The sequence below is a fragment of the Eumetopias jubatus genome, unplaced genomic scaffold (genome assembly GCF_037043125.1).
Source record: "Eumetopias jubatus isolate StellerSeaLion01/CBP00866 unplaced genomic scaffold, mEumJub1_p1.0 scaffold_1, whole genome shotgun sequence".
Lineage (NCBI taxonomy): Eukaryota > Metazoa > Chordata > Mammalia > Carnivora > Otariidae > Eumetopias > Eumetopias jubatus.
In genome coordinates this window covers 193662970-193685253 of record NW_028274807.1, presented here as the reverse complement: position 1 = coordinate 193685253, position 22284 = coordinate 193662970, and the positions used below count along the sequence as shown (strand labels likewise).

At 40.8% G+C, this 22284-nt stretch overlaps 1 protein-coding gene across 2 annotated transcripts in view; it reads right to left on the bottom strand.

The window, feature by feature from the left end:
- ERC2 (ELKS/RAB6-interacting/CAST family member 2) overlaps window positions 1-21968 on the bottom strand; it is a 936802-nt gene extending 914834 nt beyond the window's left edge. For both annotated transcript variants that reach the window (XM_088022015.1, XM_088022017.1), the window contains exon 1: window positions 21312-21968. In XM_088022015.1, coding sequence (XP_087878141.1) covers window positions 21312-21968 — 657 coding nt within the window. The remainder of the gene's footprint in view (window positions 1-21311) is intronic.
- Between the last annotated feature and the right edge of the window lie 316 nt (window positions 21969-22284).

Genomic DNA, 22284 nt, shown 5'->3' with positions numbered 1-22284 from the left:
CATGTGGTAAGCACAGCAGAACCCCCTCCTCTTGCTAACCTTGATTTCCCCCTGAACATGGTGGCTACATGGAGTCAACAAGCAGCAGGCATGGCCATCTAGAGGTCTAATGGGGAGGGAACGGCAAGCTCTCTCACTAGTCAAAAAAAAATCCCTGCATGGAGGGATACTGAGCCTATCCTTGGGGATTAATAAAGCCATACCATATTTCTCCTTTGACTGCTGGGCTGTAGGTATATATCCCTTTTTGGTCAGACCCTGGATAGAGGCAGAAAGAACAGTAGCATTCAGACACCAAAACCCCACCCAAACTCCTAACAACTTCGTATTACCTTCTGGTGGAAGTGTACAATAAGCTCAATTTTTTTCAAATAATGTTCATTATAAAGTATACTCCAGTGTATTGAACTTCCTATTAGTCATCTGAAAGATAATGCACATTTGAAGAATACCAAGAAAATGAAACACTTGGGGAAATTAAAGCCATTTCTCCCCCAAATCAAATAACCATCAATTTTTTGTAATGGTTATCCTGTTTTAATTATAGCACTGGATCTACACACACATGCACACACACAAATACACACTACACCCCTTGTCATATCTATCCCAATATAAAATCCAAGCCAGCTGCTGGAATGAAGCTATACTATTGGAATCAACAGTGTCCTTAGGAAACATAGGGCTGGGATGCTGATTTCATCACAATTCTATCTGCCTGTACTTTTTCCAGGAAGTTCAAGAACCATGAGCAGCTGTAGAAATCCAAGTCATCAGAAAAGCAAACAAAGGCAGCTCCTCTCCTGCAAAGCAAATTCCCTAAAAGGGCCTCAGCATCTGCCTTCCTCGCATAGAGGGTGAGACCTTAATCTATGGTGAATTTTTAATACTTTTCTCTTCCTTTTTGTTCCAGTCATTTGGGAAACATGATTGATCCCTTTTACTCCAGGCCAGGCACCAGACTTCCACCATCACCCATAATCATGTCAATTGCCTTTGACGTTCAAGAATTAACCAATGCCTGACACACTTTGCCCATTTCTCATTCCCCAAATATCAAAAGGAGGTCCTTTCCCATTTCCAAGACTGGGTGGGTGGCTGATAAACTCCTACAGGCCAGGAGTATTAAGATGATGCCACCACCCCTCTCACAGTAGGGTCAGGATTTTCATCCAAGTCTCTGAGATCCAAAGATGCTCATATCTTATTAACATCTTGAATTTGAAAATGTTCTCCATTCAACCTTCAGACTAAGAATGTATACCTGTCAACCAAGGTGTGGCCTAGAGGAACCTGGAGAGACAACGTCCCAGCTAAGGTAAGCAACAACTATTTAACTCCAGCTCACTGGGTTCAGGGCTACCAGACATGCCCAGTGTTGAAAAAATTCAGAAAGCCAGGTTTTACATGAATTCTCCCAGTTTTATAAGGCTGGCAACTAGTTCCCAAGGTCACACAGCCAAATTATGGCAGAGTGAGGACTAGATCCAGGCCTCCTGACTTCACAAAGCCCAAGAGGTCTTGGCTCTGTATATACTTGTGCATTTTACTCAACATCTATTTACTAAACAATTACTATATTCAGGGATATTATTTTAACAAGTAGATGGATGGATGGAGAGGCAGCCAGATATTTATTAAGGAACTAAAGAAGAAAGCAAAAGAAGGAGAAGAAAGCAAAACATAATTCCCAAGTTTACAATATACCTTTTTAAAAAACAGATACATGGGGCGGCTGGGTGGCTCAGTCAGTTAAGTGTCTGCCTTCAGCTCAGGTCATGATCCCAGAGTCACACAGTCCCAGGATCAAGCCCAGCATCAGGCTCCCTGCTTAGCAGGGAGTCTGCTTCTCCCTTCACCCCTCACCCGGCTCATGCTCTCTCTCTCTCTCAAATAAATAAATGAAATCTTTTTTAAAAAAACCTGATATACAACATTTAACTCATAACTATCATTTTCCTCCCTACAATAACTTTATTTGCAATTGATATTGAATAGGAAATAGATCACATAGTCTGAAATCTAAAAGTAAGGCAAACACAGAAATTCGGTTTAAGCCAGAGCATCTTCCACTAAAAAAACCATGACTAAGGAAGCACTGTAGCTTGAATCCACAGGTAAAATCTCTTCTTGGATTATTTAAGAACAACCTCTTTACTCCTCTGCACTCTTGGGAGCACAGGGTATATTTCTGCAGTGTTTCTATCAGGATAGTAATTAGTATAGCTGAGAAATGCCATCAACAGCAAAAGTAAAATTAGCCTTTACTTGTAAAATGTCTCCTGGGACATGCTGGTGGTTCCTGTCTCCACCGAGCCAAGTATTGGGCTTGCTGTGTCGTCCCACAGCAAGCAAACTGCCCCATCAGCAGCACCTGAATAAAACCACCAACACATCATACTGACCACCAACATGTCTTCCTTTGCCTATTTTTTTTTTAAGATTCACCCATTTATGGAGAGAGAGAGACAGCACAGGAGAGAAGGACAGAGGGAGAGAAAGAGAGAGAATCTCAGACTCCCCGTTGAGCATGGAGCCCAACGTGGGGCTAACTCTCACAACCCTAGATCATGAACTGAGCCCGAAACTAAGAGTTGGACGCTTAAACAACTGCACCACCCAGGCACCCCTTCCTTTGCCTATTTCAACCACACCTGCCACATCCTACCCACATGGTCCCATCAAATTGCACACATGACTCTTTTGCCACCGGGGTACTCCTAATTTCCCTGAAAATTTAGCTTAGACCTGCGGCATGTGTCAGCCAACATGAGCCTTTGAGACAATTTTATTCAATGTAGTGATGCAAAAGGGAAACTGGGACTCAGCGACAGGAGGTGATTTGGCCAACATCACATCCTCTTTTGCATCAAAGTGAAATCTAAGGTAATTCCTAGTCTGGAGCATTCTCTTTTCACTAAACCAAGCAATTTCCTTAGGTTTAATCTTCTTTTACTCCATACCTTGTCTCTTTATCTGGACCTTTCCTGACCAGCTCTTCCCTGGGTTTGAGGAAACCTCGCCACCCACCCACAGCTGAACTCCTCTTCTCCCTCCCCTTTCAGACTTTGTTTCACCAATAACCCTTTTTCTACTGGCCCATTCCCTACATGGTAAGAATATGGTCAAATGTGTCACATATTGGTGAGAGGAGATTCCCCAAACTCTGCATCCCTCCAGTTACCATTTTCAAAGCCAAGCTACCTGCAGAAAAAATATAAAAAATCAACATTACCACTTCTAACCCACTGCAGCCCAGTATGTACTCTCACCACCTCCATAATGTTCTAGCAGAGGCCACAAGACAGCCAATTCCACCGAACCCACATCCCTACTTAGCATCACCACTTGGATGAATGGGGCTTTGCAACAAAACATGATCAAGAACAAACTCCTGATCTCCCCGCATACTAAGCCTGTTTGGCCTCAGCCTTCCCCAGTGGCTCAAGCCCAAAACTTGACTCCTTTTGTTTTCCCCACAAGAATGGAAGCTCCATACAGGCAGGAAATTTTGTCTATTACTTATACTCTCAGCACCTAGCCCAGCACATGGTAGAAGTTTCATATTTGTTGACTTGATCCATTTCAGCCATTCAGTCATCATCTTGCTTGACCCTCTTGGGGGACACCAATGACACCTCCAGTGGAAAATGGGTAAACACATATAAGGCCAATGGAGAGGTTTGGGTTAGAGAACTTTGTTTGAGAGATCATTCCTTTGGTACAAACTGTTAAAGTGTCATTCTAAGAGTTTTAGTTGGCCAGAGATTATGTAGCAGATTGAATCAGCAGACAAAGATTATCAAAACAGGCCAAAGTTTACAAAAATCAATCAATCAAACACCTCTTATGAGTCCTCAGGTTTCTAGCTGGTTGGATTAATGTGTGGAATTATCTAGACCTGGAAGCCATGTGACCTTTTCTGGGCAACTTGAGAGTCTGCCTTTTCTGAGGGTTCAGACAACAGCTTTTACTGGGAAGTCATCCTCATCTTTTTTCTCTATTACTCCCTATAGTGATACAAAACTTTACAGTTTCCATCTCATGCTGCAGAAAATACTTCAATTCAGCCTACCAGAAAAATGTAATGTGATTCTTCCTTTTTTTTTTTTTTTTTTAAGCATGAGAAGTCTGGCTGTGGCCCAAAATTTTCCTGAGCAGCCATCTGCAATACAACATGAACTGGCTTGGATTCAGCTAAAAGGGTCAATGCCTTGGTCAAGAAAACTCTCCCAGCCACCCCTGAGAACAGGACAACAACAACAACAAAACTGTTCCCAAAATTGTGATATGGTATTTCCTTGGCATATAACAATACTTACACATCTAACAATGACATTTTGGAGATGGCATCTCTCTCTCTCTCTCTCTCTCTCTCACACACACACATACACATTAATAATAGAAAAGGGATGTCAAAGAATCAAGCCAAGGAAAATTAAGCTCTTTGCAACCCAACAGATCCATAGCTTCTGCTGGGTTCATAAGCACCTTTCCCTTTTGACCTTTAGCATATTGACAGAGGAGCTCTTAAAGTCATCCTTCTGCTGTACCATGGCAGAGGACATCACAGAGCCAGGAACATATAGGAAAAATCATAGAAACAAAATACAGTTTGTCCCAATATATGCCTCTGTACCTATTAAGCACCATAATAACATCTCTTAATTCAGAAAAAATAAAAAAGTGATCTCTAAGGGCCAAATTCTCCTTCTCCTCTTTAGATAGAAGTACAATACTTGGGCCACTACTTTTGCCCTACCTCCATATCTATGCTTTATGAAATAAATCTCTAGTCACCTAGTTCCTCTTGGCCATTCCCTTCATTGAGAACTTGGACCCCCTATGACCGACCCCTGCTCCCACCTACCATTTTAAATAGTTGTCCATCCTCAGGGACTATCTCTAATGCCACCTTCCCTATATAAAGTCTTCCTTCATCTCTTCCTTATCTGGGCTCCTAAATCAATTTAATTATATCTTTTAATGGCAGGAACACATTTCTTCCTTTTTTATGGGCCTTTTTTTACAGGATTTTTATGAGACAGCATTTTCTCTGCTGGACTAGGTTCTCATGGCAGGAGCTGGAATCTCCTCATTTTTCTAACCATAAAGCTTCTAAACAGAGAGCCCTGAATATTCATGGCTCTATCAGTCAAGATGCATTGGGCTATTAGTAACAAAGCCTGAACTCAAACTGGCTTATACAAATTGCAGGAAAATTGGAGATGGGGCAATCTTCAGATATGGCTCTGATTCCATTTCTCTGCCATTCTTTTAGCACTCTACTTCCCCATGTGATACCTTTGTTCTCAGATTGGTTTCCCTCATGGTTATCATCATCTATTATTTGGATATTTACTCATGTTGGCATGGTGCTAAATATTTTTTACATGAACTCCCTCATTTAATCCAATTAAACTTAAGTCCAATTAAATTTACTCCACTAGCAGTAAATTTACCCCTAAAGCAGGTACTATTATTACACTTATTTCACAAGTGGGGAAACAGTTTCAGAAAGATAAAGTTGCCTGAAGTCCCACAGTTGGAAATGGAACCCAAGTAATCCACCTCCAAAGCTGGTACTCTCAACCACTGTCAAAGACAATCAAGCAAGACCCAAGAAGGCAGGCCCCACTAAGGCCACATTACCAGTCTGCTCACAGAAACTCTAATCAGACAGCATATCAGATACAAAGGGTAAAACTGGGGCTGCCAGATTATGATAAACAGCATTTAGGAATGTCACTCCATATCCCACAGTAAGGGCAGGAAACACCTAATAGGTATTAAGAAGGTGGTCAAGACTGGTACCAAGTTGAGACTTTCTCACTGAAGTTCATCAGAAAAACTAGATGAGATTTGGAAAGGCAATGACTTTCTCATTGTAAAGCCCAGTGGCTTAGGCCTCTGAGTTGTGTAATGCAGAGTCCACACCTATCCTAAGATCACCTTGTGTACACACGGCTGACCACTCCATACTCCAATCAGGGCTGACTAACTGGAGACCAAATTTGGAGTTAGTCTGGCTGGGCTCAACTCCGGCTCTGCCACTTACTAACTGTAACCTTGGACAAGTTATCTCTCTTTTAGCCCTGCCTTACTCACAAATGAAATAGTGATAGTTTTTTAACAATTTTATTTATTTATTTGTCAGAGAGACAGAGAGACAGAGCACAAGCAGGGGGAGTGGCAGGCTCCTGCTGAGCAAGATGCCCAATGCAGGACTCGATCCCAGGACCCTAGTATCATGACCTGAACCAAAGGCAGACACTTAACCCACTGAGCCACCCAGGCATCCTGAAATAGTGATATTATTAACAGTACCTACTTCACAGGGTCATCATGAGGATTAAATGAGATACCATATGTGAGCCCATCAGCACAGTGTTTGAAATATCATTATTTCATTTAGGGTATACGTAGGAAGTGCTTTACGAGCTATACTGATCATTTTTATTCTTATCAAGGGAACATATTGTAGTCAGGTGGGTGTGCTAGATGGGAAAGTGATTCACAGACTCACATGCTTGCCTGAGAAAGGCAGGAGCCCAGGCTTTCTCCAACTCCCCCTCCCCAACCCCTTCCAGAAGCCCTACACTATCTGGGTGTTGGAAAGATGCTGTGCCCACTCTCCTGGACTCTGGCTAGGCTTCTATAGAAGAGAGAAAGCTCACATCAAGGGCTCTTCTCAGAAAAAGAATTGAGCAAGTTCTTCCTTCCCAAATTTCATGCTCACGTAAAGTTCCAAGATAGAGTGAACTATCAAGGTACATCACTGCTATTCCTTAGTTATGCTCTACATAGAAAAAAAAATGGGTCTCTAATGATTTTCACAAGGTAGTAAGGGTATCTTACACCCTACAGTCTTCTTCAGCCCTTAGTCTTACGGGGAGCACAGTAGGTACCCAATTACCCTTACTTGGTAACTTCCAAAACTCTTTTTCTCCTTGCACTATCACAAATGCCTACAGCATAACTTAGTTTGCAGTGTTCAATTTTACTTATAATCACACACAAAAAAAAAGTGAAATAGAATTATCTGCAGTGAAGTGGAAATTTTGGCACCCCAAGACAAACATAATGAACCAAAAGTCCTTAATGAAAATGTAAACATATACTTCAGTATGACACCCAACACCAGGCAAACTCTTCCGGCATAACTTATTCCTGAGTGTGGACTAAAATTTGTCACCTCTAGGATATTGTACTTGAATATGTTTAGTGAATGTGGTGCTGTCCATCTATCTGTTTCCACCCTACCAATGTACACACCCTTTAACTATCATCAAAATCCTGGCACATGTCCCCTACTTCTCAGCAAAAATTGAAGAGCAGTGAGCTGAAGACATGTCTCACATTACCAAGAGCTCATTCATTTCATTAACGACCAGGAACTACTTACTCCTAATACATGTGCAATATATAATATTAAGTGGCAATATCTAGACAGAGGTTTTACCTAAATGTCCTCAGATGCCCTTGGGGTTAGAGTGGGGATAAGGAAGTGAAATGCTGTGCACAATTCAGGTTATACACATTTTTCTACAGAAGATGTAAAAGTTTTCATTGGCTTCTAAAAGGGTACGTGGCTCCCCAAAGTTAAAAACAACAAACAGAATTTTAAAAAATTTGAGAAAGCAAACTTTATTATTTGCCACATTTCTAAATTTGAGCAATTTCTAAATTTGGTCATCATGTGCACTGTCTAACTCTCCATCTCATATATTTACTTATTTCTCTGGTTCCAAAATTCTTTGAGAACTTTTATATTACTTCACATGGATATTTCAGAAATCTCACCCAAGGGACGAATCAGTGAATTTTCATTTTTTTTCAACTCCTTTTTAGATAATATATGCTCAGGAGACAATACTTTTTAGAACTCAAGCTAACTGTTATAACTTAAAATAGAAGATGCCAGATTATAACATGCCTAGTTCTAAAAGTTTATAACTGGCATCATAGTCTCATCCACTTTGGAGACCCAATTCTCCAATAAGACTAAAGGAGCTTATGAAAAGTGAAGAATTTTAAGACTAAAGGAGTTTATGAAAAGCGGAGAATTTTTTAAAGTTCCATAAAGGATGTGATCTGACATTATATAAAGAAATTACATGGGTCCACTAAGATAATACAGCATGAATTGATCCTGGTGTCAGTTAATACCACTTATAGAATTTCTCCAATGGGCATAATCAGAGGTAAGGACTGACAACGTGGGTGTGAAGGTCAGGAGATCCCAAAAGGCTACTGGCGTTGCTGTTGAAACAGCTGTCTACAGATAGAGGTGATAGTAGTTAACTTTCTTTGGTTGTGGTCTTTTTTTTTTTTAAACAATTTTTATTTATTTATTTTTTAAAGATTTTATTTATTTATTCATGAGAGACAGAGAAAGAGAGAGAGGCAGAGGGAGAAGCAGGCTCCCCACCGAGCAGGGAGCCCGATGCGGGACTCGATCCCAGGACTCTGGGATCATGACCCGAGCCAAAGGCAGACGCTCAAACATCTGAGCCACCCAGGCGCCCTGGTTGTGGTCTTCTTAAAAACTGAAATAAGGTAAGCTCCCATTTATGTGTTGCACAAAGGTATTTCCCAGTAAGGGCTGTCCTTTCCTCCTTACCACTTGATCCTCGTGCTTCCTCCTTGGAGAATCTCCCATCATGCCCCTTTCTCAGAAAGAGGGCTTTCCATAGCTCTGCTGAGAGAAAGACTGTGGTTCTCATGACTCCCTTGGGCACAGCTGATTGGACCTAGCACTCTCTCTCTCTAAAAAAAAACAACCTGGGCCAATCAGATTTTTGGTTCTCTGAATTTGAAATTGAAACCAAGCAACTCTAGGCAGTATCTATTAAGCACCTGAATGGAGAAGATGCTTTCCTTGAGTGGCCACTTTTTCATAAGCAGCATATAAAAACAGATATCAAGAAAGAAAGTAAGAGAGACGTGAGATAAAAATAAGAGCAACTGACTTTGTCCTTTTATTCCTGATTATTTTCCAACTAACTTTATTCCAACCCCCCAGGACACCTGGCTGCCCTATCTACACTTAGGGTCTGGAAAAGAACTCGTGTATGTTCCTAGTAAATGCCTTTCTTTTCCCCTTCAACATGTTTGAATGGGCCTCTACTACTTGCAACTACATTTCCCTTAAATAAGTGGTGACTGAAGCAATTAGTAAAAAAAAAAAAAAAATGAGCTGGATTCTCAAAGAAGACAAAGAAGAGGTTTCATAGGGGAAAGGTGCTGGGAGAAGTGGAAACCAGGAATGCTGGGTCCCAAGAAGGGAAGATCTGACTTTAAGACACAAGACCGAGAACAATCCAAAGACAAATTCTGAATACGTGTGACCACTCCCGTGAAACCACCTGGTCAGAAACCACCTGAATAGGATCCAGTTGAGGGGACTTCTGGGTCAGGAAGCTGTCCATGTACCTTGAAATTCCTGTAGATAGAGGCAAGTTCAGGAAAAATTCTAACTGGATGAATGAGACCATCCTCACTAGAGTACAATAATCCATAATAAAGAACTTCCCCATTCCTGAAGCCCTGCCTTTATGGATCCAGTGAATTTGACAAAATCATAACCACCTGAGCAGATCTGCCAGAACTTCAATGAGCATTCTGAGAGATAATCTCTCTCATTCTTCTACCACCTGCAGTTTTAATTTTCCGGCCAGTCCCTGGAGTTGCTTCCTCCCATCCATCTGGGTGGGTTTCCAAGATAGGAGTTTTCCTCTGGCATTCTCCTCTGCACGTGTAATTGACAAGCATGCATTTGCTCCTTCCTACTTGCCCTCTCTCCTCTGTTGCTCTTGACAACATGCTCCCTTCCTTGTTCTGGCTTTCTGTCCTTCCTGTGTAACTTCTTGACAGCATCCTTAAGATACTGGCAAGCAGCACATTCCTACTTCCACTCTATATTAGGGCTTCCATTTCCACACCAAATTCCCCGGTTTTCAAGCAAATCTGTTGTTTTTCCCTTTAAGACAATAGAAAGAACACACTTTTGAAGCTAAGCATACCTCAGATTCAAATTCCAGCTCTACCTAAGGGTGAGACCTCTGGCAGTCCATTTAATCTCTCTGTCTTGTTTCTCATCTATAAAATGGGGATACCACATGTTTTGCAGGGCTGTTGAGCTCACATGGAAAGCAACTAGTAAATTCCTGGCACATAGTAGGAGCTCAAAAATGCTTATTCTCTCTTCCTTTCCTTCTCAAGATCAATGTCAGACATAGTCAAAAAACACCATAAAAAGCCAGTAAAGGTATAAAGAAATGATGGTTTAAAATATAGGTTTCAGGGTGCCTGAGTGGCTCAGTCGGTTAAAGTGTCCAACTCTTGATTTCAGCTCAGGTCATGATCTGGGGGTTGTGAGATCAAGCCCTGTGTCAGTCTCTGCACTGGGCGTGGAGTCTGCTTAAGATTCTCTTTCTCCCTCTTCTTCTGCCCCTCCAACCTTCACCTTCTCTCTCTCTAAAAAAAAAAAAAAAGAGAGAGAGAGACAGATTTCATTTCCTTAAAGGGTTGTCTATTTCCTTAAAAGATTAATCTCTTATTTACCAAATGTCTGCCTCTAAAAGAATCAAGGTATTCATGGTTACTAGTCCAGGTCAATATTTTTTAAAAAAAGATAAGAGATATCATTCACAATTAATTCTTTCCCACACAATGTTGAATCAGGTTTTACCTTTTATATGAATATTTTTGCATAAATACATACATTTTGATCATCACTTCACAAAGTTAAAGAATTGAGTGTAGGCAAAGTATTAAGAATAATGAAGATATAGTAATCATCCAATTAACTCAGGGTTTCTCATCATTGTTGCTATTGACATTCTTGGCCAGATAATGTAGAGCTCAATTCTATGCACTTTGGACTGTTTAGCAATCAATATCCCTAGCCTCTACCCACTGGATGTCACTCCTCTACCCACTGGATGTCACCCCTTCCAGTAGTGACAACCAAAAATGTCTCCAGACATTGCCAAATGTCCCTTGGGAGGTAAATTGCCCTCAACTGAGAACAAGTAAGTTAACTTGAGCAGTGTACATAGCCAAAACAGACAGTACAAGCCCAGCCATGGGTTTATAAGACAGGAAGTAGCTGTACTTTTTCTCTCCAAAATGTTCCCACTGAAAGCAAAATGGCTGCACATCACTTCGAAGATACAATCAAATGCTGGCCTCACAGAGAAACCAAGAAGAAATTGCATGTGCCAGAATTCTGTTTGTCAAGCTACCCTAGCTCTTGGCTACATGCCTACACTCTGCCTAAAACCTACTTCCCAAACTTTTGAAAATGCTTTCCACAGCTTTCAGAACCTGACCTTTAGAGCAGCTGTGTGTGTGTGTGTGTGTGTGTGTGTGTGTGTGTGTGTGTGTGTGTGTGTGTGTGTGTAACAGATTTACAATTTTCTATGTTCTTGCAAAGCCAAAACCACTTATTGAGTCCAAATGCCAACTGGGGGTGGTGGGAATTTGCGCACAGATGTCAGTGGACTCCAAAACAAACAACACAAGAGCTCCACCTGCAACTAATTATAGAAACTGAAATTGCACTCTGGCCAGAGAAGGCTAGGTTCAGAACCCACCCCATCTGCTTTGGCCGATAAAATCACTCTGTTACTTTTCTCCTGTCAACATAGACTTGCTTCTCAAAATCCTCGGAGGATGTTGTCTGTAGAGAATTTTATCAGGCAGTGAATGTTTTGAGGGTGACCACTCCCTCTGCCTTCCCCCTTTAGAGCTTGGTTTCAAAAAGTGCCTTGGCACAAGTGAGACTAAAATAATCTATCCATTGAAATAGTCCAAAATGTTTTCTTTAGTTGCTTGTGTGCTGTTGCTATCCCATCGCCAAAATAAAGTGATACAGAGAGAAAATGGAAGATGGAAATCATTTAGCTCTCCCAAGTTCCAGCACACAGGAATGTTTATATTCCTCCCCCCCATTAGCCAAGTCTTTCATAAAATAAAACCTGGGAATAAAAATCTGTAAGGCTACTAATGCAGTGCACATGGCTGATCCAAGGGCTGACTGCAAGAGATTACTGAGGCAAAAACCAGCTGACATTTGTGACAAAGATGTGTGTAGTTCACTTCAAATCATTCTCCTACATTCTAGCAAACAAAGAAATCAACTGTTGGCTCTGAGCCATCTCATCTATCTTCAGAACCAAAGGAAGTTTTCACCTACCCATGAAAGCCATTTAAAATTGTGGTTTCAGTCTAAGTAGGTCATTGCCTAAGTCTGGACCAAAGTTTTTCCACCTTTCTGGAAATGTAGACAAAAGCTACAGTTCTCGGAAGAGCTGAGGAAGACTATTTCAAGATGAGGAAGGTGAACTTTTGTTGTTCTTGTCTTCTAAAATTCAGGACATGTCCTTCTAAATTTCAGATTATGCTGTGGTGCTAAACTGGTTTATATTATACAGTTCTAAATCTGTGTGCCTATGCAACATTGGGGAAGACATAAACACTCATACTTTTTAAATAAGAGTTAAAATGAAAAAAAGTTATATACCTATATGACATTTGATTGACTTCTTAATTTCTCAGGTCTCTTTTTTTTAGATTATCTATTTACTTGAGAGAGAAAGAACACAGTGGGGGAGGGGCGGAGGGAGTGAATCTCAAGCTGACTCCCCACTGAGCGAGGAGCCCAACACAGGGCTCAATCCCACGTCCCTGAAATCATGACCTGAGCAGAAATCAAGAATCAGACACTTAATCGACTGAGTTACCCAGGCACCCCTCAGTCTCTTAATATGACTTAGGAACCCTTAAGATATTTGAAGAAAGAGGGTGACTAAGGACAGCTCAAGTCAGTACAATGAACATGTTTTTGTCCTACAGCAACGCTTTGTCCTTCATCTCACTTCCTAGAAAGAACTGCCCCTCTCCCAATGCCTGCAGTCTAAAGGGCTCACACGTCACAGTAACCCCTTCTCACATATCTATCCCTTGCCCCAGCCACATACACTCAGCCTTTCTGCAATTTCATTACAGGAATTAATAAATCCCCCTTTTTCACCTACACAGGCTTTGAGGAGCTTTTGTCACTACTTTGGAGTGTTGCCCAATACAATTGGTAAGTAGGTTTCTTCATTCTAATGTGTAAGGTCCTTTAAGATCTCACTTCACCTCACTGAAATGCATCTATTTTTCTGCTTATCATGACTGATAATCATTATGAATAATAGTGATCAATAATTTTTTGTTGTATCAGTTAGGAAGATATTGAGCTGCTAGTAATAGACCACCCAACCAACAGGGACTTAAACCACTAGTGGTTATTTTCTCACATGACTAGAGGTCTGGAGGCCAGCCACTGTGTGTGCTGCTGCAAGTGCTCAGAGATGGCAGGACAGAGTTTCTGTGTTTGGCGTGGCTTTCTTTCATGGTTACTACACAGCTGACATAGCTCCAGACAACAAATCAACACTTAAGATAGGAAGAAGGGGGAAGGAGCATTGCTGGTGACGTTTACTCTTTTTATCAGGAAAACAAAAGCTTTCCCAGAATCTCCCACTTGGGTTTCATTGGCCAGTTACATGAGACACAAAGGGAAAAGCCTGATGCTGAGCCATTAAACAGGCATCACTAGGATACTCTGGAAGGCCCAGCCACTGAAGGAACCTTTGACCACACTGATAGTGCTCATCTACCTTCACAGTTCTCAAACTTTAATATCTTGCTTCCAGAGCTATTCCTGAAGCAGTCTTTTCCAAAGTGTGGCCTTTATTCCCTTAGTTCTAAGAATATTTATAGTTTGTGACAAATAAGATTATTTAAATTATATATATTAAGCAATATACATAATAATAACATGTGTTAACATATATAACAGAATATATATATATATATGAATGACTTGGCAGGGAGTATATTCCTCTGACCCTACTGACTTTGGGCTTGGCCATGTAACATGCTTTAGGCAATACAATGTGAGTTGACTTGATATAAGCAGAAGCTTTAAAAGTATCTGTGTGGCAGACCTGTACCTCTGAAACAAATAATACATTATATGTTAAAAAAAAAAAAGAAGATAGTAGGAAGGGAAAAATGAAGGGGGAGAACGGAGGGGGAGACGAACCATGAGAGACTATGACTCTGACAAACAAACTGAGGGTTCTAGAGGGGAGGGGGGTGGGGGGAGGGGTTAGCCTGGTGATGGGTATTAAAGAGGGCCTGTATTGAATGGCGCACTGGGTGTTATACACAAACAATGAATCATGGAACACCACATCAAAAACTAATGATGTGGGCACCTGGGTGGCTCAGTTGGTTAGGCGACTGCCTTCGGCTCAGGTCATGATCCTGGAGTCCCGGGATCGAGTCCCACATCGGGCTCCCTGCTCAGCAGGGAGTCTGCTTCTCCCTCTGACCCTCTTCCCTCTCTCGTGCTCTCTATCTCTCATTCTCTCTCTCTAATAAATAAATAAAATCTTTAAAAAAAAACTAATGATGTGATGTATGATGATTAACATAACATAATAAAGTAAAATCGAAAGTGTCTGTGTGGTTTGGTTGGACTCTTGGCATCTATGATCCACCATAAGATGAATTCCTGAATACATCTGTCCCAGGGAGAATGTGGACACATGTAGAACATATTTGAAGCCAACTTTCAGCCTAAAGTCCAGCCCTGCCCAACTAAGTTGTACCCAACCTGCAGATACATGAGGGAGAGGTAAATGCGTATCTTTTTAAGCCAATAGGTTTTGGAATGCCTTGTTATACAGCATTACTGCAGCAATAGCTGCTCAATATATAGATGCTTGGTTTAAGATAAAGTTTCATGGTCTTTGCTGAAGCTAAGGAAACTTAATAATTTTTTTTCCTTTTTTAAAAATTTATTGGGGGGGGCTGTGGGGCAGAGAAAGAATCTCAAGCAGACTCCCCACTGAGCATGGAGCCTGATGCGTGGTTCAATCTCACAACTCCGAGATCAGGATGTAAGCCGAAATCGAGAGTCAGACATTCAACTGCTCAACCGAGCCACCCAGGTGCCCCCTTAATAAATTTTTTTTTAACTGCAGGAGTTAGAGCATTTCATTTCACACGCTGATATATTGTATGAGTTTGTTAGGGCTGCCATAACAAAGTATCACAAACTGGGTGGCTTAAACAACAGAAATTTATTGTCTCACAGTTCTGGAGGCCAGAAGATCAAGGTCAAGGTGTCACCAGGGTTGCTTCCTTCTGAGGACTGTGAGTGACGAATCCAGGCTTCTTTCCTTGGATTGTAGACAGTCATCTTCTCCCTTCCTCTTCACATGGTCTTCCCTCTGTACATGTTTATGTCTGTGTCCAAATTTCCCCTTTTGGTAAGGACATCAGACATTGGGTTAGCAACCACCCAAATGACCTCATTTTAACTTGATTACCTCTAAAAAGAACTTATCTCCAAATAAAATCATATTCTGAGTTACAGGGGATTAAGATTCCAACATATCTTTTGGGGGGGAACATAACTCAATCCATAACAGATGCATTATGAATCTCCAGGATAGGACTATCTAGTATGTCATGTCTCAAGTTTATTTGGCTGGAAAATCCCGTCTGGAAAGTATTGTTTCCCTGGATTCGCTTTGGAAAACTGGCTTTGAGGGATCCATGGATCTCAGATTCAGAGTAGCAGAAGGAATGGGGTCTGAAGAAGGTACAGGAATAAAACAGGTCTATCTAAGCAGTGAATATAAGTCCCATCAGCAAACTGGATGGATCTGAACACTCCAAGGCTGAGCCCTTGATTTCACAAACACCCAGTACTCAAGGTACTGCAGCTGCATTTAATAGTTAGTGGACACCCCTTCACAGTGGCTACCTCGCCACCTTCCCAACAGGAGATAGGATGAATTCTACATCACCCACTTCCAACTGGTACAGCTCTTCATATCTGGACACTCCCACTGACATGAGTATTTTAGAACAGAGTTTAGAATAGAACAGACCCCTGTTGAAATGGCCCTAGAGTTTAATCAAATAAAACAAAAAACAATGATAAAAGAAACATGGAAAACATGACCCATCTTGACCTGTTCAAGTTACAGGCTCAAAATGAGAACCAATAAATACATTGAAACTAGTTAAAAAAATCATCAAAAATCCATACTAATATTGATTTAGAGTAAATGATTTCCTATTGTGTTAAGCCAGAAATAGAAATGATCACATAACCATAGCTTCAAAGCCATAAAACTCCCCAGGCAGGTTTACTTACACTTCTTAAGTTATGTTTCCCAGTGACCTTGTCCCACTTCTGCATGCACAAGATGGGTAAATATTAGATCGAGTACAATCTCCCAGCGTGTGATGCTATTTATATTCATGCAGATCCTTGGCTAGCCATGCACAAGTTTGGAAAATGTCTCAAAACTGCTTAATACACATCTAATTTGGAAAAAGTAATCTATTAGAAATATAAAATTAATAATTACCAAAAAATCCAGGAATATGAAAAGTCAATAACTTATATGCATCAAACTGCAAGACATAAAAGTCCTTAGGAACTTTCTGAAAACTTCTTCTCTATCATGTTTTCCCTCTCTGATCTCTATCATGCAGGTAAATAGAATGGAGCTGCAAAGAAAAGACAATCATATAAACTTTTAGAGAAAATTAGGTCACTTTACTTTCCAGTAGTTGCATTCTCCTGCCCCCAATATCCACCCCAACTCCATAGGCTATTACAAATAATAAGGGGCTGCCTCAAGTGGCAGCCAAACATCCACTCCAAATCTTTTCTACTCACCTCTCCCCAAGTCAGTCTACAAGTGTGACATTGAGAGCATGGGCTATGGGTTCACACCATTTCAAAGAACTAGCTGTCTATAATACTCCACCACCCTCTTCTTACATTCAAGAAAGTACATCATGAAGTAAAAAGCACAAGTGATAACATAAGGGTAACTGTGCATCCATGCACTCCAGTGATTCCTAATGTCAATATTGCAACTCTTAGGGGTCCCAAATGTATTTCTATTCATGTAGATCTATGTGGCTGAGAAGTAGCGCCTTGAAAATAGCATCTGGGGTGGAATATCCACCAGGAACCCAAGTATCTACTCTTTGCACGCAAGAAATTTGGTCACAGACCCCTACCCATTGCCTCCAAGGTTCCAAATAGTCCTGCACTTCCTATAACACAGGAAGGAAGGATGTTCAACATCCTCCCTTAGATCTGGAGTTGGGTTCAGTTCCCCTGGACAGAATCACTAGAACTTCAAAATACACTGCAAAAGAATTGATGAGTGGTTGCCCTCTTCAACAATGCACATAAGGGTGAAAGGTTTGTATTAGTGAGCATTAAATACACAGAACCATGAATTTCATATACAACAGCACTCGAGCTTCCTAACCTCCACCCTATGATAGACCTGCTTCCCATTTGTATTCACATAGAATAGTTCGAATTGTTTTAGATCACCTGAATTTAGGTTAGTGAACTTCTAATTATCCAAATACGCACTGGTAGAACTACATTTGTAGATGCAGTCTCTGGTTGTTATGCATAAGAAACCACAGTCAAATGTCCCTCATCTCCTTTATGTTCTTTTCTTCCATATAGAAAAATTTTCCATGATTTTTTCCTCTAAAGGGAAATTATAGTCAGTTATGGTAAATGGTAGAAACTCTAAACAGCACAAAAAAACCAGTTCTGGGAAAATGAAATAAATTCCTAATTAAGAATAAAAATCCCAATTAAACTAAATCACATTCTTTTTTTTTTAAAGATTTTATTTATTTGACAGAGAGAGATAGCAAGAGCAGGAACACAAGCAGGACGAGTGGGAGAGGGAGAAGCAGGCTTTCTGCTGAGCAGGGAGCCCGATGTGGGGCTCGATCCCAAGACCCTGGGATCATGACCCGAGCCGAAGGCAGACACTTAACAACTGAGCCACCCAGGCACCCCACTAAATCACATTCTTTTTTTTTTTAAGATTTTTATTTATTTATTCATGGGAGACAGAGGGAGAGAGAGAGAGAGAGAGAGAAGCAGAGGAAGAAGCAGGCTCCCAAGGAGTAGGGAGCCCGATACGGGACTCGATCCCAGGACACTGGGATCATGACCTGAGCCGAAGGCAGAAGCTTAACCATCTGAGCCACCCAGGTGCCCCCTAAATCACATTCTTAGTCATTCTATCAGAACTAGTCATTTTTTTTTATCTAACATAATATGATCTTCCCATTAAACTAAGATTATATTCACAGCTCAGTGTTCCTATAAGGAGTTAATGAACGTAAAGTTAAGTCCTAGACATTGGCATGAACCAGACCTAAGCCATAAAGCCCAGCTCTCTCATTAACTAGCTGTGTAAACTTGGACAAGCTGCTTATTGTCTCCACATTTATTTTTCATCTGTAAAACAAGAAAAAGTCTAGCACCTACCCAGGTGACTGATGCAAACAGTAAATAAGATAATGTATGCAAAAACCTCCAAGGACCATGCCTGGCAAATTGTAAGCCCCCAACAGATGTCTATTGGTAGCAGAAGCAGTAATAATAGAAACAGCAGCAACAGCAGGAGTCTGGATTGTTCCCCAAGCTTTATTTCATCTAGCTCCACTTTTTGACAAAAACAAAAACCCCACTGGTAAGAATTAGCTGTCTATTATACTCCATATCTTACTCTCCTTCCTGGAAAGAGGAGAGGACTATACTATACCTCCCAACCCCGTGCAGTTGTGTCATTTCCAGCCTAAGGAACTGAGGAGCCAATGTGCCATCTCCATACACCCCCTTCCTCTGGTGTAACAACTCTTGAAGCCATGTGTCAAGATGTAGAAAGCCTGAATCCTGAGTCACTGTCTGGAGGAGGGCTGCCCTAGAGAGTCACCCGACCTACTTCATACTTCCGGTGAATAAGAAGGAATCTTGATGTGTTAAGCCACTGAGATTTGATTGCTGCAGCAGGATCTACCCTATCCTGACCAACAGGTACTCATAGACCCCTAAAACAGATCCTGACATAATTCCCACAGGAGGAGAGGTGCTTCAATTTTCAAAAAATAACTTGCTTTTTGTCAATCTTTATATTCTTTACTTTGTAATACTACCTCATACTGCAAGTAAATTGACTTTTCAAACTCTGTGCTTCTTCCTCCTTTTACATTTTTAACCTAAAAAAGAAAATAATTGCGTTTTACTTATATTTAATAGATTAATACTGGAGCTTTTACTGGATCACATGTCACATGGTTATAGGGCACCCATAGTACCCAAGGTAGCCTGTGATCATAGTTTTTTCCAGAGCTAGGAAGGGGTACTAGAAGCACCCTCAAGTATTCGCTTATTTCTGGCTTACAGCAACATGAGACAGTTAAGTAGAATTATGGATATTTCCTAGTTTAAACTAAACTAACCCTTACAAAATAGACAAGGGGTTTAAAATGTTTTTCCAACAGCAAGAAGGTTTTGTGTGTCCTTAAAATGTACCTCAATATATTATTTATTTTATTTTGTCAACAACCTCCATATTTAACTCTGTGTGAATTTCAGAAAAGACACATAATACATTGGCATAATAGCACATCATGTAATTTATAAGTAAATAAACACATATAAATGAGAGTCTGTGCTCAAAAAAAATTTAATGATAGCAACATAAGATAAAAGCAATTTTGGAGCTGACAGTTTAAAGAATGGCTTTCAAACTTTTTCGTCACTACTTGCATCATTCCTAAATGGCTGTAAACATTTTCCAAAACAACTAAAGAAGAAAACTGTACAGAACTAGGGAAATACACATAGCAGTAACAGGTTCACAAGGACATCATGAACCAGTAAAGTCAGGGGAAAAAAGCAGAAAGTAAAGAGCATTAATTTGATTTAGGATTGAAGAACACAACTTTCTGTTCCAACTAAAAATCACATTTCCACATCTGAAAACCAGCAAAGGCTCTGTCAGATTGTCAAAAGGATAAGGTGATTGCTTTCTACACATAGAAGCAGAATGAAGAGCAGATTCTCAGAGAGATCAAAAATCCTTCTAAAGATACTTGGACACCAAGGGGTGGTATCCAGGGAAACAGATAGGAGGGCCAGCAGATAAACCCAAGAAAGGCAGAGAGCTTCGTGAGGCCAACATCAAGACCAATTATCAAAGAATCACTAGTTCAGCCAAGTTGGAATTATCTCAAATTTCTACAGAAAGTTAAACGATACCTTGAAATTTTTCCGCCAAATGGCACAGCACTCACTACTCCCCATCTCATTGCACTTATCTCACTACTCGTAAGAGGTGAAGCTGGGATTTAAACCCAGGCATGTCGGACTCCAAAGCCCTTATGAAAACAGCAGCAGATAAATGAGCTCCACAGAATAGGTAGGATTTGGAAATGGAGACTGGCCAACCCTGAAAGGGAAGAGGCAGGGAGAGGGGTTCCTGAGAAGGCCACTAGGGAAAGGGAACAGAAAGAGCAAAGGACTGAAGGGGGAACACCCTGAGTATGTGCAGAAATTACTAAGTGGGAGTGCAGGTAGCATAGGAGATGTGCATGGAGGTGGTATGAGATAAGGCTGGAAGAGGTTGGCTCAGGCCTTCCAAATAAAGGTGCCATCAGCTCAGCCAAAGAGGTAGAATTCACTCTGAAGGCAGTATGTAATTATCGAGGGCTTTAAAGCAGAGAAATGGTATAAATGCAAGTAGACACTGGGAAAACTAATCTTGCTATAACATGAAAGATAGATCAAAAAAGAGTAAGAAGGTGCCTTGCACATAGTACATGCTTATTTAATATGAATGGATAAAGGAAAGACCAGGTTACAACTTTTTGTGTTTCTCCAACATGATATCAAACCCATTCCACCCAGTGTTATTTAATATTATTTGGTTTGCTGTTTAGAGAATAAACTCCACTCATTCTAGAAAGAAATAGTTGCTGTGACTTCAAGAATAATTCAATTCACCAGTCAAATGTGGCTCTCTAAATGTTGCTGTTAAAGTGTCTACTCTTGCAAAAATTAACATTTTCCTCTTCAATGCAGAGGGAAGTACATCTGAGCTGCTGTTGTTACTGCTGAAAAAGAAAAAAAAATAACCAAGTATAAAAGTTAGGCAATAAAGAATGATTCCCCCTCTTCTGCAACAGTGTGAAAAAGTTATTGGACAATGAGATCACAAGTTATAATTTCATATTGCTTATGACCTTTTGTAGTCTCTAAGTCAAACACATACTAAACCATAGCTTTCTTGATGATGCCGAACTTTCTTCTGCACAGGTCGTGGTGCCATCTGCAAAGCATCAACTACTCAGTGAGAAGCCAAGGCTGAAAAACACTGAGATGAGTCATAACCTACCTGATTTTCTTCATGGGAAACCCTCATCTGCTCCTTGAGGACAGACATTCGGGCTGCCTCTTCTTTCCTCAAGACTCTCTCCTTTTTGAGCTCAGGACTCCAGAAGGTCTTGATACTGTTCATGGAAGATCCTAACTTGCTGTCCTTGATGTCTAGTTCTTTCCGGAGGAGGTCATTCTCTCTCTGAAGTTCCTTGAGCTGGGCTTGAAGGTCTAACATTGTGCTATCCCTTACCTGCCTCAACATGGAAGGGACCTGGTGGTGGTGATGATGGGATGAGCTAGTCAGACCACCATGTTGATCCGTGTATGAAAGAACATCTGTGTGGGAAAGTCCAGCAGAAGCAATATTGGGACTACTCCCCATGGCTGTGACTCGGCCTCCATATACAGCTCGATTTGTGGCCCTTCCCAGAGTCATGGTGCCCTTTGGGTAAGTTGTCGAAGCCACCCCCTCATGATCACTCAGATACATAGGTCCAGATGTAGCATAGGCTGCATTAAGGGACTGGATATTCTCCATGGACAGTGTCTTGCCTGTTCCTCCACCTCCCCCACTGCTTGTTCTTCTGTGGCCCAAACGAGGAGACCTTGGCAAACGAGGAGATCTGGAAGGACTGCCTTCCAGATTGGTGATTGTTCTTGCACTTCCATACATTTTTCTTCTATTATGAGGTGCTACTAAAGAGAAGGACTGCTATACTAAGTTGGGGGTTATGCCAATATTTCCACTATCGGCCAGAATTTTCAATGCATTCTTTTCACAGTCTGTACCAGAAAATGACTCCAGAGGATCTGAAAAATGAGAAAAAAAGATAATCAAAAACAAACTTCTTTAGAACTCTGACTATATTTTTTTAATATATTGATAGATCAATGATGATGACAGATACAAAAACAATAGTCACACCCATATTCATTTTTTTAAAAAGTAGCCCCAAACTTTACTTACTACATGTAAACATTTTGTATAT